General features: G+C 46.5%; 1 protein-coding gene across 1 annotated transcript in view; it reads right to left on the bottom strand.

The window, feature by feature from the left end:
- The window catches only part of Cap2 (cyclase associated actin cytoskeleton regulatory protein 2), a 127069-nt gene that overhangs the window by 67679 nt on the left and 42326 nt on the right, over positions 1–17064 (bottom strand). Inside the window, exon 4 of the mRNA XM_026402183.2 lies at positions 7987–8064. Coding sequence (XP_026257968.2) covers positions 7987–8064 — 78 coding nt within the window. The remainder of the gene's footprint in view (positions 1–7986; positions 8065–17064) is intronic.

Genomic DNA, 17064 nt, shown 5'->3' with positions numbered 1-17064 from the left:
CTGTAATTCCAGTAGCTCAGGAGGCTGAGGCAAGAGGATCACAGGAGGATGGGGAGTTCAAAGCCAGCCTCAGCAATGGTGAGGCACTAAACAACTCAGTGAGACCCTGTCTCTAAATAAAATGCAAAATAGGGCAGAGGATGTGGCTCAGTGGTTGAGTGACCCTGAGTTCAATCCCTGGGCCCCCTCAAAAAATTGCACATTATTTGAGGGGTACCATGTGATGCTTCCATGTGTGTATACATGGTGTAGTGTTTAAATCAGGGTAAACATATCTATTTCTTCAGTTATCATTTACTATTAATTTTATTAAAATCCCAAACACACCTTTGTCCCCTGGTAATCTGGATCCTCAGGTTCTTAACTAATTGGCTGACCTCCTAAGGTTACTGCCACGAGGCTGAGGCTTTCTTCCTGAGCTGAAGATTAGCAAATCACTAGCACACTGTTATGGCTCCGAACCTCAGAACAACCCTGTCAGGTGAGAGCGGCTGAGCAGAGGTCCCCCTGCAGCCTGCAGATGCCTCAGAGAGGGAGGGGTGGCCAGCAGGCGTCTCCAGCCCTCCTTTCCCCTCTCAGTTTTCAGACTGTGCAGGGAGTGAAAGGAGAGGCTCAGAGGTGAAGTTCTGCTCATGCACAGGCACTATTTCCTTTTAAAGTGCAAATCCCTGAGGCTGGGCCAGAACTCATGGTAGAGCCTTTGGAGCATTTGCAAGGTCCGGGTGGTCCCCAGCATGAGGACTGCAGGTCTGGATATAGTCAGGAGAGGGAGGGTGAAGCGCTCCCCTCGGGAGGAGTCCCAAGCTCAGCTTCCTCACCTTTTGGATAGAATACAATCTACAGAGCAGCGCTCTGGGTTGAATTTGGGTAGTGTCCCCTGAAGGTCCACAGGCAAAGACCTGGTCTCCAGGGTGGCAATATTAGGAGATGCGGTGACCCTTGAGGAAGAGGCGCCTGGCAGGAGGTCCTTAGGCCGTTGGGGGCTTGCCCTCACTCTCTGCCTCTCAGTTCCTATTGTGGGTGGTTTGCTCGGACACCAGCTCTCTGCTGTTGCCATCTGGCTTCCTCACCAGGGTCCCAAACCAACAGGGCCCCTGATCTTGAACTAGAATCTCTAGAACCATGAGGGAAAACAAACCTCTTTATTTCCTAAGTAGCCTGTGTCAGGCATTTCATTACAGTGACACAAAGCTGGCTAATACGGGTGGTCAGTGACTAATCAATCATCTTCCTGGAGGCTGGAAAACTTAGGGTTAATTTTTTTTCTCTGTGTGTCCTTGTACATTAATTCCATGCGCGTACACACACACACACACACACACACACATCATTTTTACTGACAGGTCTCAGCAGCATTAAGAAACGCTGGAGAAAAATATGGAAAGTGAGTGGGAGGGAAGGAGGAGTCTGTTTGCTTATGGACAACAGCTGCAGTTCTCCCCAACCAGGTACTTCCCATCTGCTCCTGCAGATAACCAGAGCTGGACCAGCAGAGCTGGGGGGGAGACCTTCCCCAACTCCCTGGTTACAGTCCTCCTGGGGGTGGCGTCCGTCCAGGGGGTCTGAGGCTGTGACCCACCAGAGGTTGCATTTTTAGTTCAGGCCAGAGTTGGGGTCACACCCAGCACAGATCACTAAGGATCCCACTTCCTGTCTCTCCCCGGTGATGGGAGGTGTTTCGAGGCCCCCCAAAATTCCACCTCTCCCTATTGATCTGACCACATTGTACATAAAACTCCAGTAAATGACAGTGCCGTGTAGCTCTTAGGTGTAGGGTCTGAGAAAAGGACTTTGGATGGGGCTATGGTTTGCATGGGGTTTGAGTGTGTCCAAGAAGCTTGGTCCTCAGTGCGGCCATGTGACAGGTGGTGGGACCTTGGAGAGTGGCTCACTGGGAGCGCTGACTCAGAGGGACCCAGGAAGTTCTGGTGGGATCCTGGCTAGTTCTTGCAAGGGGCTTGTTACAAAACAGCAAGTCTTTATAACCCGCCTGTCTTCCCCACAGCTCGGGAGGCTGGGGCAGGAGGATTTCGAGGCCCTGTCTCAAAGTGAAATAAAAAATGGGCTGGGGATATGGCTCAGTGGTTAAAGCGCCCCTGGGTTCAGTCCTTGGTACCAAAAAAGAAGAGCAAGTCCAACCCCTCCCTGGTCTCTGACTTCCTGCATCGTGTGCTCTCTGCCTCTCACACACAATCTCACCATGATGTGGCTTAGGTGGGGCTCTTGCCAGAGCCAGAGACATGCTGTTTGGACTTTCTACCTCCAAACCCGAGCTAAATAAATCTGTTCTTTAAAAAAATACCCAGACTCAGGTATTTCTTGAGAGTAACGGAAAACAGACGAACCCAGATGGTGAATAAAGGAACGTGCCCGGGTCTCGTCCCGTGGCCAGGTGGTTAATGTATGGCTGTTTTCCCTGTTGGTGAATTAGAAGGGACATACTGTCTCTGTGGCCACCTGTTCTAAATGGAAACGAGTGGTTGAGCATGCCAGGTTGGGGGCTTCTTGGAAATTTTCCATGCAAGAATCCTCCTTTCAACTGGAAGAAGACAGGCTTCATAAATTGTCACTGAAATTCCTAGATGATGATGCTCTAAGGCCCGGACCATTCTTTCGCCCAGAGATTAATTTTATAAATTACAACAAGGGAGACAAGAAAAGCATGAGATGTTCTGCAAATGTTTTGTAATGTGTTTTATGTCATGAGTATTGTAATATATCAATGAGAGAGAGGTGCTCTGGAACTGCAGAGGGTGATCCATTAGTACATCGTGAAATTGATTCAGTGGGTCATGACCAGTCTCAAAAAAAAAAAAAAAAAAAAAAAAAAAAAAAGAACAGCAATAGGAGAAACCAGAAGGAAAATATCAAAATGCTATGCACATGGCAAAAATAATTGTTGTTTTGTGAAACTAAGTGATGAAAGAAAATATATTTCTTTTCTGTGGGTCATGGTTGAAAAATTTGAAAGCCCTTCTATGAGAGAACGCAAGAGACTTATTGCTCGGTACCAAAGTGAGAAAGGAAACTTGGAATTGGACGTCACCATTGTCAATCAGGGCTGTAGATCAACCTCTGATCCTGTTTCTTCTAGGATAGATGGAGGATCTGGATTCAGGTACTAGGGGGCACATTTCATTTTGGTTTGCAGCCTATAGCTTTAATCTTTCCTTCCCTTCCTTTCCCTCCCTCCCTCCCTGGGTTCCTTCCTTTCTTTCTTCTTTTTGTGCGAGGGATTGAACCCGCTGGTGTTCCAACACTGAGGTGCATCCCCGGCCCTTTTATTTATTCTAATTTATTACCTATGACAGCAGAATGCATTACAATTCATATTACACATAGAGAGCACCATTTTTCATATCTCTGGTTGTGCACAAAGTAGAGTTACACCATTCGTGTTTTCTTACCTGTACCTTTTATTTTTATTTTTATTTTTTCGAGACAGGGTCTCGTTAAGTCACTGAGGGTCTTGATAAGTTGATACGGCTGGTTTCAAGTTTAGGATCCTCTTTCCTCGGTCTCCTGAGTCACGAGGATTTCTGGCATGTGCTTTACCATGCCTGGTCCCATATCCTTATTTCAAAAAGTTGTTTCAGAATCCAGCAGGAGCCAAGCACGGTGGTTCATGCCTGTCATCCCAGTGGCTCAGGAGGCTGAGGCAGGAGGATCACAAGTTCAAAGCCAGCCTCAGCACTTTAGCAAGAAACTGTCCCCCAACCCAAAAAAGGTCTAGGGGTGTGGCTCAGTGGTTAAGTGCCCCAGAGTTCAATCCCCAGTTCCCCCTCAAAAAAACCAAAACAAAAAAAAACAGCATGAAGGGAATCAAGGCAACCCATGTTAGTTTTCCATTGCTGGCTGCATAACAAATTACCCCAAATGGAATGGCTTAAAATACCCATTTATTACCTTCCAGTTTCTCTAGGTCAGAAATCTGAATCAAGGTGTAATAAAGTCTCTCTGGTTTAGCTTTGCTTTATACTTTGGCATTGTGGGTGGTCACCTTCATTATCAGAATCCAAGGCACATTTGGAAGGTCCTCCCATCCTAAAATATCTTCCTTCCCCATATCCAAAACTCCAATTAAAAAGTCATTCTCTACCATTTTCTCTCAGAACCCCATTATGACTCTAAAACAATTATATGAGTAATTACTTAATAACTCCTCCACCAGAAAGTGAGTCAACTTGTAATGGGCATGCAGTTGGATCATGAAATCAATCTTTACAATTCTAAGTCACTGAGTCTTGGAGATGTTTGTTACTGCAGCATGGTGTAGCCTACTTTGACAGAGAAATGTTAGAAGAGAATATTAGTTTGAGGTTTGAGTACTGAGGGATCTTGCGCACGTGGAGACTTTGGGTGGTGAGGACTTGCTACTCAAAGTGTAGGGACACACTAGTGGCAGCAGTATCACCTGGGAATTTGTCAGAACTAGACACTTTGGGCCCAGTTGAAACCTATTAAGCCAGACCCTCTACTTGAACAAAATCTCCAGGTGAAGAGTAAAGTTTGAGAAGCAGTGGTCTAGAGGCAGTTGGAAGGTAAATTCTGAAGCTTCTGAAATACATTTGAGCTGAAGGTTTAATGGGGAGGGCGATCCACACACAGCAGCTTCTCAAAGTGTGGTCCCTGGACCAGCAGCATCTCCATCACCCGGAGACTCCTTAGAACTGCAGATACCCGGGGCTCAACCAAGACCTACTGAATTGGAAACTCGGTAAGTGGGGCCCAGTATTCTGTGACTTAACCATCCAGGGGATTCTCACGCACACCAAAAAAAAATTCTCACGCACTCCTGGATGTCAGTGGGAGTTAAAATTATAGCAGTTAATCCTTTCCCTCCTGAAAGAAGAAAAAAACAATAACATAGACTGATACAATATTGCTCCCATGAGAAAATACCCTGAGCTTTATGATAATGCTCTTTATGATCTATCCTCTCTAACTTGATTTTCTCCCAGGTGCAAGCTGCAGGCCAGTACTCTGGGTGAAGGAAAAAGAGAAGTAGATGGTAGGGTCAGAAATGGAGGCGGGCACCAAAAAACTGCTGTGCCTTTGCCTCCCTGTTCCTGCTGGGCCTTAGTACACTGAGAGCACTGTGTAAGTGCCTCTGGGGACAGTTCCATACATGCTTGCCTCCTTCTACCAAGAATGCAGCAGAGCAAGAGGGAGAAGCTGAAGATACCATCACCCAACTCTGCAAGCCACGTGCCAAGCCACACAGGTGCCCTGACCATGATGGCTCCTGTGGGGTCCCCCAGTTCCAGTGTACCAGCTCACCCCACACCAACTCAGTCCTCATCAGTGTTTAGTGAGTGACTCTTCCATGAGGCTTAGAGAAGGGACTGCCAGGATCACCAGGAAGGAAAAGTCACAGTTCGTCCACCTGAGACCCAACGGAAACCTCCTCTCCTCCCTTAATCAGAGGGCAGGCCGAGGCGGAACCCAGAAGGTATTACACCGTAATTTCCTAGTTGCATTTTTCTTTTGCAAAGCAGGGACAGAGAAGGCCACGCAGGCATTTCCTTCTACCAGGGAAAATGGAATCTTTGCATCTCTGCAGACCCACTGCCTGGCAGAGTGCTCACGCCCCCTCTCACACGGAGGGAAGTGACACATCTTCAGATGGGAGACAACAGCACTATTTACAGTTAGAATTACCTTTGGAGCTGTGGCCAAGGGACTGAGTCCAGCACCAGCAAAGAAAGTCAGGTCAAGGTCACTCTTCAGACAAGTTATGTCAGAATGACTCAGGGAAGCATCGGTATTTATTTATTTTTATATTTTCATGCTTTGAGTACTGGGGATTGAAGCCAGAGGTGCTTTTCTATTAAGCCACAATCCCAGCCCTTTTTATTTTTTGTTTAGAGACAGGATCTTGCTCAGTTGCTTGGGACCTTCCTAAGTTGCCAAAGCTGGCCGTGAACTTGCAATCCTCCTGCCTCGACCTCCTGAACTGCTGGGATTAGCGGTGTGCACCACCATGACTAGCTCGGGGCATTGGCATTGAAAACAGAACAGAACGGAACTCTCCAGGTGATCCCACAGCACAGGCCAGGCTGGGAATGGCTGTTCCAGGGAGGGTACGGGGTCTCAGGGGTTGTTCCTTTCCGGAGCTGAGTGTTGGCACCCTGAAGGCCAAGGTTCTGTATTCCCTGATTCTCAGCTCAACTCTTTTAATTTCAGGAGGTGTTTTTAAATTCAAAGTAAGCTATTACATTTAAGCTACTGTGTCATCATATAGGATCAATTCAACCTTTTTATTTATATCATTTTGATCAACTTTAGATGCATGATATTTAGTCAAAAGAGCAATTTGTATCTCTTATCTCACAAAATATGCTGGCAGTAGATCAGCTTTTTAATGAATAATTTCATTCATTACCAATTCGGCATGATGGAGACCTTATGAATGTGTGGTAAAGGGAATGTGGCCATCTGCATGATATGATGTCACTGGTTTGGACTTGTGGGTGGGGCCTGGCTTTAGAGAATGAGCAATTTTATGGTGGTCTGGGAAATGGGAAGGACCCATAACAACCACCATTTTACTCTTATCATTTTTTCCCCCCTGAGTACTGGGGATGGAGCCCAGGAGCACTCTACTATTGAGCTTCCTCCCCAGCCCTTTTTAAAAAATTTTGGGAAAGGGACTCACTAAATCGCCAAGGCTGGCCTTGAACTTGTGATCTCAGCCTCCTGAGTAGCTAGGGTTAGAGGTGTGCACCACCACACCCAGCCTCTCTTATCATTTTTATTCCTATATATATCAGAATTTGCTCTGGGCCCTACATGGCCACGTACAATAAGTTAAAGGTCATTAAAATGATAACATCGACAATGTTGTTGCAATTAGCATCAAACCCTCTAACATCTCTAAATATGTTTAAGAAATGCTAATCTGTATTCCTCGTGGCAGAGAAAGGAGAGGTGGGCTAGGCCTGCATACTTACAGATTCATAAGAGTTCTCTCCCATTTTGGTGTTTTTGCTTTTTAATAAGCTCCTAAGTGATGCTCAAGCTGCTCATCCTCACTCTTAAAACACCCAAATTGGAGAGGATCTTACTGAATGAGAAAGAAGATCAGCAGTTTGGGAATCACTTAGGAGCTGATTAACAAGAACATCTCGGGCCACATTCCAGACCCAATGAATCAGAAACTGCCACGATGCTCCCGAGGCCCCCCAGAAACGGAAGAGGCCTGAGAAGCTCTGACTCCGCCTGGCCCTGCTGCTTATGACCCAGGGGCTAATCAAATCCATACGAAGAACTTATGGCTGATCGTGGAGGTGAACTGTCTTTGACAACAACGCAGCACAAAATCAGCAGTAAAAGTTAGGGGTGAACGTTTCCTCAGTCATAAAAACGTTGGGAGGCCCGTAAAAAGAACAGGTTGCAGATGACCTTTTGGCTTAGCGATGTCCATTGTTGGGCTATGGATTTAGCCGTAATGACCCAATATCAGTAGTAAGAAGACACACATAATGCTTTCTTTTTGTAACTGGCATATATATTCTTTTTTTTTTTTTAATATTTATTTTTTAGTTCTCGGCGGACACAACATCTTTGTTGGTATGTGGTGCTGAGGATCGAACCCAGGCCGCATGCATGCCAGGTGAGCGCGCTACCGCTTGAGCCACATCCCCAGCCCTTTTTAAAATTTTTTAGTTGTTGATGGACCCTTATTTTATTCATTTAGTTTTATGTGATGCTGAGAATTGAACCCAGTGCCTCACACGTGCTGGGCAAGCGCTCTACCACTGAGCCACAGACCCAGCCTGGCATAGATAGTCTTAAAAACGTGCCTCCTAAGATCATATAAAGACAGAAGAAACGGTCCACACCACGATTGGATCAGAGACGGAATCTGAAAGTGCTAGTAGCCTCATTTCGGATTTCCCTTGCAGGAAATGGACCTGCTGGTTCCCTGCTCCATGTCTTACTCTGCCACTCCCTGGGCAGCCTGACTCTCACGACTCTTCTTACCTCCTGGGGTTGCTGGTACTGCGAGGCCATCAGAAGAAACGCCCGCTGGGCCTGGAAGGCACCGTGCACCATTTCCGCCTGAAAAAAAAGAGGAAGACGGCATCTTCAGTGTTTGGGTCCCTATACCAACGGTCATCCCAGGACCCAGTAACTCCACCCCGAGGAACAAACCCAAGAAGGATGTAACCATATCTTCCCACAGTGACTCATCGATGAATGGTCCTAGAGCCAAAAAATGGAAAAACCTGCTCAGGTCCATTAGCAGATAAATGGATAAATAACATGTGACGTATCTCCACAATGGTGTTATTATTCAGCCTCAAAAGAAGGAATCGAGTCCTGTCACATGCTACAACATAAATGACTCTTGAAAACATTATGCTGAGCGACGGAAGCCACTCACAAAAGAGCACATTCGTATGACCCCATTTATACAAAATGTTCAGAATCAGCAAATCTGCAGAGACAGAAAGGGGATCAGTGGCTGCCAGGGGCTGCGGAGAGGGTGAACTGCTGATGGGCAGGGGTTCCTGTTGGGAGAGGAGGATTAGACAGCGGTGATGGTTTCACAACTTGGTGAATCTGCTAAAAACTGCGGAATCCTCCGCTTTGAAAGGGTGGATGTTAGTGTGTGTGAATTCTATCTCACCATGTGCTTAAAAGTTCAAGCCCCAACAGGCTCTTGTTTTCACAGAGTGTCTCTCCTGTCCTCCTTCCCTGTGCCCAAATCTGTTCGACACCTTCTAGTGGACAGAGGACCGTCCCATAAGTCACCTCCACAAAGACAGGCTCACCAAGAGGCATGGCTTCTGGGATCCTCCGAAAGGTCTGGAAAAGAGTTTTCAATGCCACTCTGGGCCTTGGCCAGGGGCTGCCAGGACCGCAGGTTCACAAAAGGATGCGTGCAGGTGGGAACACCTTCTTTCTTTCACTCTCTACTCATACCTAAGTCATTAGTTCCATTAAGTGTAACAAGAAAAAAATCATGTCAAATACCTTATCACCCAGAATTGATCGTTTTAAGTTTACTACTTAGTTTTTAAGACAATTCAAGATTTTTTTTTTTTGGTAAGATACAGCATAATGATTTGAAATAATCATTAGAAATGTAGAATGTTTCAAAGGTAAAAGTTTTTTAAAAAATATCTGATAACCTAGAAATAATCATTATCAGTATTAGCTAAACATAATTTCCTACAGAATTTATGCAGAGAGGGCTGGAGACGCAGCTCAGTGTAGACTGCTTGCCCTGCGTGCACAGGCCCTGGATTTGATCCCCACCAACAACAACCAAAAAAAAAAAAAAAAAAAGAAAAAGAAAAAGAAATGTAGAGAAACTTACAAAATGAGACCATACCTACCACTGTTTTTTTTTAATTAAAAGCATATATTTTAATTTTAATTGAATAGTAGATATGAAAAGAAAAGTAACTGTTAAACTGAAAAATTTACTGCACTATAATAGCTATTATGTCCTAAGTGATCATTCTAAGGTTAAAAAAAATTGTAATATATTATCAGATTGGAATACTTATCTCCATAGTGTTTAGAGTCTGCCTTGAACTTATTTGTCTGAAACCTGTGTTCATTGTGATCAGATGAATATTTTTTCTACTTTTTGTAAACATTTTAACAGGTCTCACATGTTAATGTGTCTAATTAATCATTTCTGTATTAATGATGTCCTGAGTTGTTTTTGTGGAAAGGTGAAGTACTGGGGATGGAACTCAGGGGCACTCGACCCCTGAGCCACCTCCCCAGCCCTGTTTTGTATTTTATTTAGAGACAGGGTCTCACTGAGTTGCTTAGTGCCTCACTTTTGCTGAGGCTGGCTTCGAACCCATGATCCTCCTGTCTGGTGCACCACCATGGTTCTGAGCAGTTGATTGACTAGATTTTCCGCTTTTCATTTAGTATCATTCTCTCACCTTGTCTTTAAGCTTTTTTAAAATTACTTTTACACTTTGTCAAAGTCCAAAGAGTGCAAGTTTTGTTCTTATTAAGTCACGGTGAGGATTCTGTTTCTGTTACTTAAGTTGATTTTCTTCAAGGCTGTTAGCATTGGGATCTGACTGTGCCTCAGGGACCATGTGTTAAAGGGTTGGTTCCCAACGTGGCGCTACTGCGAGTCGGAGAAACCTTTGAGAGGTGGGGGCTAGAGGGAGATCTTTAGGTTACTGGTGGAAATGTCCTTGAAGGTGATCATGGAGTCCTGGTCTAGCTTTTCTCCCTTTCATTTCTGGCTGCAAGGAGAGAGCTTCTTCTGCCATGCACTCCCCCCCATGATAGAAGGTTTACCACAGGCCCAAATAAGTGTGGATTGAGCCTCCTGAAACTGTGAGACAAAATAACCTTTCCTCTTTTTAATTTGATTCCCTCTGGTATTTGGTTAGAGTAATGGAAAGTTGACTCACACAAAGGGCCAGCCCACATCTCTCTACTTTGCACCTCATGTTCTATTCTGCTACACTTTTTTGTTGCCGCCCTCCTGGTTCTTTTCATCTTGTTCGTACTTGACCCTCCCTGTCCAGAAACTTAAAAATTTCTGTAAAAACACAAGTGATTCATTGAGTCTCTTGCTTCCAAAGTAAAGCTAGTGTCTTTCCTCTCAAGCGACAACTTGAGGGTGAAATTCTTTGTGCTCTCTCTTCTTCTAGGGCCTAAAGGAACAGGGTGTAGGGAAAGGAAAAGCTCAGTGGAGGGGATATCCAGTCTGTATTTCTGGGTGCTGCTAACTCTACCTAATTGCAATGTTTGCTATTCTCGGGTTTTGGGCCATTTTTCCAATTTACAACCTAGACACAAAGCCTCCCATATACAGAGAGAAGCTCCCCGTGGCTCTTTTCTTGCTTTCCATTCTCCTTTCCTGATTTCACTTCCTTAAGGTGAGTCTTTAAGGGCTGGGAAGGAGCAGAGTTAGGAACCCAACTACTCAGCCACCAGGTGCTGACATGTCTTGCTTTAGATCATGGCTTTTTTGGTTTGGTGATATAAGGGAGTTTTCTTGTTTTTTGTTTGTTTGATCCCCACCCCCGCATCCCCTGCCCTTCATTTGTGGGAAGAAAAATTCTTTCCCTAAAGAATGATTCAGTCTGATTTGGCCATGAGTTTTTATTCCTTTTTGCTTACTGCTGTCTTCTTAATCTCTTCCTTGTTAGCTTCTGATCTGTTTGGGGTCAGATTCTAACTCTCGGAAATGACATAACTCTATGATAGATAATAGGTAAGTACCAGCTTAATACTACTTTTAAAAATAGACACCCTGGATGGGTTGGGTTAACCCCAGTGTCAATATCAGACGATTTTCTGGGATGGAAGGGCACAGAATGCCCACCAAATGGGAAATGACCAGTTTTTATCCTTCCATTGACCACGTTTGGGCACCTGACACATTTTTCCAAAACGTTTGCTGTAATGAACGCCTTAATTTTGATTCTAACTTCCTCATTACTTCTCAATCTAAGGATTTTATTTTTCCTCCACGAAGAAAATGTTTGAAATCAAACTAAGATTTGTGGATCATTTATCCTTAAAACCACAAATTGACATCATCGCTGGCATGATGAAGTCTTGTGAATGTTTAAATGGGCACATATTTTTCTCAAAGCCATTTTTGAAGGACGCCATCTTCCTTCCTCTTTGTCCTGGTTGTCTGATTGCTGGGACTATATTGCTCAAAAATCTCAGATTTCAGATATTGCTTAGGGAAGAACAGAATTTTCCAATTTCTGTTGCATTTTGACCTTGTAAATGTGAAGCTCTGAGCTGCACATTTTTCTACCTCTCAATACGTATATTTTTCGGTGATTCAGAAGGACTTTTGTTGGTCTCTAATGACCATATTTCCAAAGACCATAAGATAAAACTTCCTGCAGCACGGCTGTAAATAAAATAACTGCACTCTCCCAGCAACGATGCCACTCGGGCACCCTCCGCATCCACGACAAGCCTTGCAGCTTCGCCTGAATTATGGTTGCCATGGGAACGGTGATTCGGGATGGCCCGGCTTCTATAGTTAAAACTGTAGCTCAGAGGTGGCGGTAACGACATTTTCGTGGTTATCCCAAGATGCACACTGTCGTTAGCGGTTTTTCATTTTCCCTAGTAACGACATTCAGCCTGTTGCTAATAGACCAATTTTCTGGCAAGGCCAATTAGTGAAGATGGGCAATTTCATTAATTAGTCTCTTCCTCCAAATGGCCTTTCACTGAACAATGGGGGTTGAGGCTGGGGTGGAGAACTGCAGGGTATCTGGAGATCGGCTTCAAATCCCTTTCCTTTGGCCTCTGTAGAGAAGACCTTTCTGAAGATTTGCCTGTGCCTTCTTTCAGCTCCCTGGAACTCTGGGTCCCCTGAGCCAACCAAACCCCACTCATTTTGAAACTCATCAGTCCACACGTCCAAGGACTTTCATTCCCACTTTGAGATATTCTGAGCCACTTGCTTCTACCTTCTGGAAAGTTCCATGAGTGGTCCCCACCAGAGAGCCTCCTATCGAGGAGAAACTTCATTGAACCTGCTGAGTCTGGTGACTGCAACGGGAGAATTTGGCTCACTCAGGCAATTCGAAACAGTGTGAAAGGAAAAGCCACACACAGGGGTTTTCGGGAACGGCAGATTCACCGAAGGTTTCTGCTGAGTTTGTCCATCATGCGTGTGCAGGGCTCCGAGAGCCCTGGTGACCTCTGTGGGGGAACATGCGCCTCTATCTGCCGCTGCCTCGTGTGTGCACGGAGGAGAGGGACCGTTTGGTAAAGGCCCAGACTGTGCATTCGTGTGAACTCCTCCATCAGCACTCTGGTTCTGGGGCAGGTGGGGGGACACCTGTTGTTCTGTGGTCCTGGAGCAGGAAAATGAACTTCAGGAATGGCTGAAAGCAAGCCTTGGGGAAGCAAGCAGACACCAGTTGACCATGACTTGCTTTATGTGCCCCTCTTGGGAGTGAGAGCCGGCGCCTTCCTCTGGGGAAGCCCAACCGACCTCTCCATCCCCATCAAAGCTTGGTTGGCAGTGTTTCACTGGAAAAGCCACAGGCTGCAAACAAAGTCCCACGTGGGCGGCAAAATAAACGGCACCCCTGGGGGAGGGGCAAGGGAAGATGCGGAAGATGGAAGAGCATCCTGCGTCTGGTTCTAGAAGTGCATCAGCCTCTTCCTGAGAACCCGAGGGGTTCTCAGTGCAACCTGCAGGTCCCGGGCAGCCACTCTCAAGGGCCCCCACCGCGCTCCCCAGGTGGCCCCCAGCACCTCACACCGCATAGTTAGAGATGCTGTGTCTTCAGATGTGTTTCTGAGGGGTCTCTGCCCTACCCTTAGGAAGTCCCTGGGATTTGACCCATGAAGAAGTCAAGAGGGAGCTCAGAAGAAAGCAAGAGAAGAAAATGAGCCGAAAAATGAGGTGAAAGGATGCCCAAGACCACTGCCACCCACTTCATGGTTTTGCTCAAAACAAGATGGCAGATGCCTGAATTTGTAGTCACCAACCCCATAAAGCTGGGTCACGACAGACGTCTGAGTTGGTATGTCAGGAACCTCTAGGAAGGCTTACGCCGGCAGTTCTCGGTCCAAATGCACGGGAGGGTTTGCTGAAACAGCCAGCCACCCGGTGGACTCGGGTGGCCGAGAGTCGGCATGCTTCATGTCTGGACACCAACGTGGAAAACCGCCGGCTTCCTTCTCTCCTGTACGTCGTCTGTTGATTCTCTCATTTCCATCAGGAGCCGAATTAGAAAGCAGCTCTCAGGGGTCCACTTGGAACCCTGAACCCAGACCAGCCAGAGGAGCGACTTTCATTCAACCTTGGCTTTTTTCTTTTTAAGCCAAGGGATGAAGTTCTAGGAAAAAAAGTCCTTTGCCCAAGGTCACTTAGCCAGTGAGCGGCTGAGCAGAGGCAAGAACTGCCAACCCCCGATTCCTCCCTAGAGAGACTCGAAGCACACAAACCAGGTTGGTTTGGCCAAAATGAGTGGCGACCATCCAGATCCTCAGGGCTGGATGTGACTGCACCAGGCCAACGGTGCTTGGAAAAGTTCCAGCAAGACTGACCCGTAGCTGTGACCACTGACAAGTGGCCTGAGCGGAGCCAGTCGCGGGACTAGCACCATCCCCCAGAATATTCATCAAACAGCCACAGGAGCACTTTGCCTGTGCGCTGAGGACAGGGCCCGCGAGGTAAAGGGAGAGGACCAAGGAAGTGGGTCAGGAAAGAACCAGAGCCCTGGGTGGAAATGTGCTGATGTGTCTAGGAGCAGGTGCTGCAGGCCACCGAGAGGACGCCTCATTCCTCCCCGCTCACCCAGCGCTCAGCGCAATCCCCCCAGGGCTCTCATTGCTTTTAAAGGGTTTGACAAAGCCCAGAACTGGGCCTGGCCTCCTGGGTCCTGCACAATTACACGCTCATCCATGGCATCACAGTGGCCACTTCTCTGCAAGTGCTCCAGTGGGGTGGCCTCCCAAACACCCCAGGGCTCTTCCTGAAAGATCCCGGGGGACAAGAAATGCACATATGCACCAGAGCCGATTCCCCAGGGCTGGAGACAGCGAAGGATGAGACTCAGGTCTGCTGATGAGAGGCTATGTCCTTCCCTCGCTCCGGTGGTTCACCCCCGGGGCTGAGCTTTGTGGAAAACATGCTCCCTGCTTCTTCAAGAAGTTAGAAGTCCCTAAGAGTCAAAGGTTTCCTATCCTATTATTTTATCTCCTCTGCCGAGAGGAGCATGAGGCTTTGCATACAGTAGATAATGACACTTGTCGACTGTTCAGCAAGGCTTCCGCTTGCAGTGGTCAGGCCATCTGACAGAAAATTAAGGCCAGAAGCTGAGGCGGATGCTGAGTGCTCAAAGAACAACCAACGGGGTGCAGCTACAGTCGGAAGTGGATCAAAATGCATCCCATAGGCGTCTGTTTTCCCAGATGCCTGTCATGCTCTGAATCAACAATGGAAGGGAGGCCGCAGTCCCTCACACCACACATCGCACCCTGAACAGAGAGGCCCTCCCAAGCCACCAACGGGGCCTTTTGCCCTGCGTGATTCTGTCCTGGTCTGCTCCCTCTATCAACCTCCCAAGTGTTTACTTCAAAGTCCCATCTCCTTCCAATCTGTCCCCACCCTATCCATGGCCAGGATGCGTCACAGGGGCTTTGGGACTGCTGAGCAGGTGCCATGGTGACTAGAAGATCAGGGGCAGGATCTGAACCAGAGTGCAAACAGTTCAGTGCTGACTTACGAGCAGCGGATGGGCAAACTAGAATCCCCCTACCTGTGTCCTTCCAACTTCAGCCACCAGGCCTGAGAGTTAAAATATCTGCTCCCCCTCTCCATTTTTTTTAATGAGAAAAATCATATTCAGTTTTAATTTTCAAGCACCATTGTTGAACTTCCACCCTGACCTCATCCTCTTGAGGACAAAACATTGATGGGGGGGCTCTCTGGAGGGAGAGGTGTGATGCACACCACACAGGTGGCGATGTGGAGGTCACGGAGCAACTCTGCAATGAGCATTCTGTTTTCTCTTGGACTATTAACAAAAAGCAAAATTCTCTATAAAGATGTTTCACCTTCACTATTTGAGATTTTTATTGCATGTGCCTCTTGTTATTTCTATCACATTTATTCTGCAGTGCTTGCTGGTGCTTATGGAGATGGGAGGAGACCAACCTGCCATCCCACCTGCCCCTGCATGCTGTCACAGCCAAGAAGGAACCAGGCAAGGGCACAGGTCCCTCCAACTGTGACTTCTTTGGTTCCCAGGGACGTCTGCCTATCTTTGCAGGGTAAGTTTGGGGAACCACTCTCTCCCTTTCCAGTGCCAGGAGGAAAGGGCAGAAAGAAGCAAGCCAGAATTGTCACCAACGTGGACATCTGCTTGGGCTAAAACTTACCACAGCGGGACCAGAGAGGGCCAAGCTTTGCGTGGACTCTGGCCCTACCGTGTGCATTAGCATCCTCATATACCACCTGGACTCCCCGTACCTGCCAGTGCTTGGCATATGTCACCTGTGCCTAGACATAGGGTCAGCACAGATTACTGTAGGATTCCATCTTAGGAAGAAACAGGGTTGTACCATGGACGGTGATTAAGATTTTGAAAAATGTCCTTATGAAATAAATCCACAGTGATACCCATGGAGGTTATCTCTGGGTTGTGGGATATGAGTGGTTTTTGTTCTCTTTTCTATACATCAATTGCCAAAATTTTCCTACGTCAGAAAAGATTTTTTAAAAATTTTTATCAAGAAAGACAGAAACTTACTATTTAATTTTATAATCAAAAGTGTATTCTGGGGCTGGGGATATAGCTCAGTTGGTAGAGTGCTTTCCTGGGATCTAATCCCCAGCCCCACCACACACAAAAAAAAGTATATTCTGTGTACCTACTGTGAGCCTATGTGCTAGATCAGGTATGAATCAGTGGGACGAGACGTGACCACAGAGGATAACCAGTCCATGTAGTAACAAGTGGGAGCGCTCATGGAGAGCACACACCAGCCATGTCTGTCCAGAAGAGAACAGGCTCTGGTACCACCAGCCCATGGCTGTGCAGGAAAACATCCCAGTTTATAAGGAAGCGTTCTCATAAAAAAGAGAGTGCAAGGGGCATGCAGAGAAGACCCCTCTAGAACCCAGGGAGCATAGCGCTTGGTGCTTTGTCATTTCCAATCCTCATCCCTTCCTGGGCTCTGGGCTCTTAGGACAGCAAGGATTTCAGCAAACATCCAACTCCCCGTGGCTGCCTTCTAGAAGTTTCCAGCATATGCACATAAAATGGAAGCTAAATTTACAGGCTGACTAGGGGAAGGAAGCTGTAATGTCACACTCCACTTACTTAAAAAAATAGGTTGGCAATGATCCATTAAATCATAAAGACAAGCTAATTTAAAGACTCTGGCCTGCTCAAATACCTACCAAGTCACAGTCAATTTCAGGTTCTGCCTTAGCCAGAGCATATATCAAAAGGGCAATAATTTTATATTAGGTAATTGTTACAAATTAATGTTTTTACTGCCCTTAAAGTTTACCGATTTTTTTTTTTTTTTTACCTTCAGTTCTACTCTCATTGGCAGAGGAAGGAGGCCTGT

Source organism: Urocitellus parryii, chromosome 8 (assembly GCF_045843805.1).
Source record: "Urocitellus parryii isolate mUroPar1 chromosome 8, mUroPar1.hap1, whole genome shotgun sequence".
NCBI lineage: Eukaryota > Metazoa > Chordata > Mammalia > Rodentia > Sciuridae > Urocitellus > Urocitellus parryii.
This window is presented reverse-complemented; position numbering and strand designations above follow the sequence as displayed.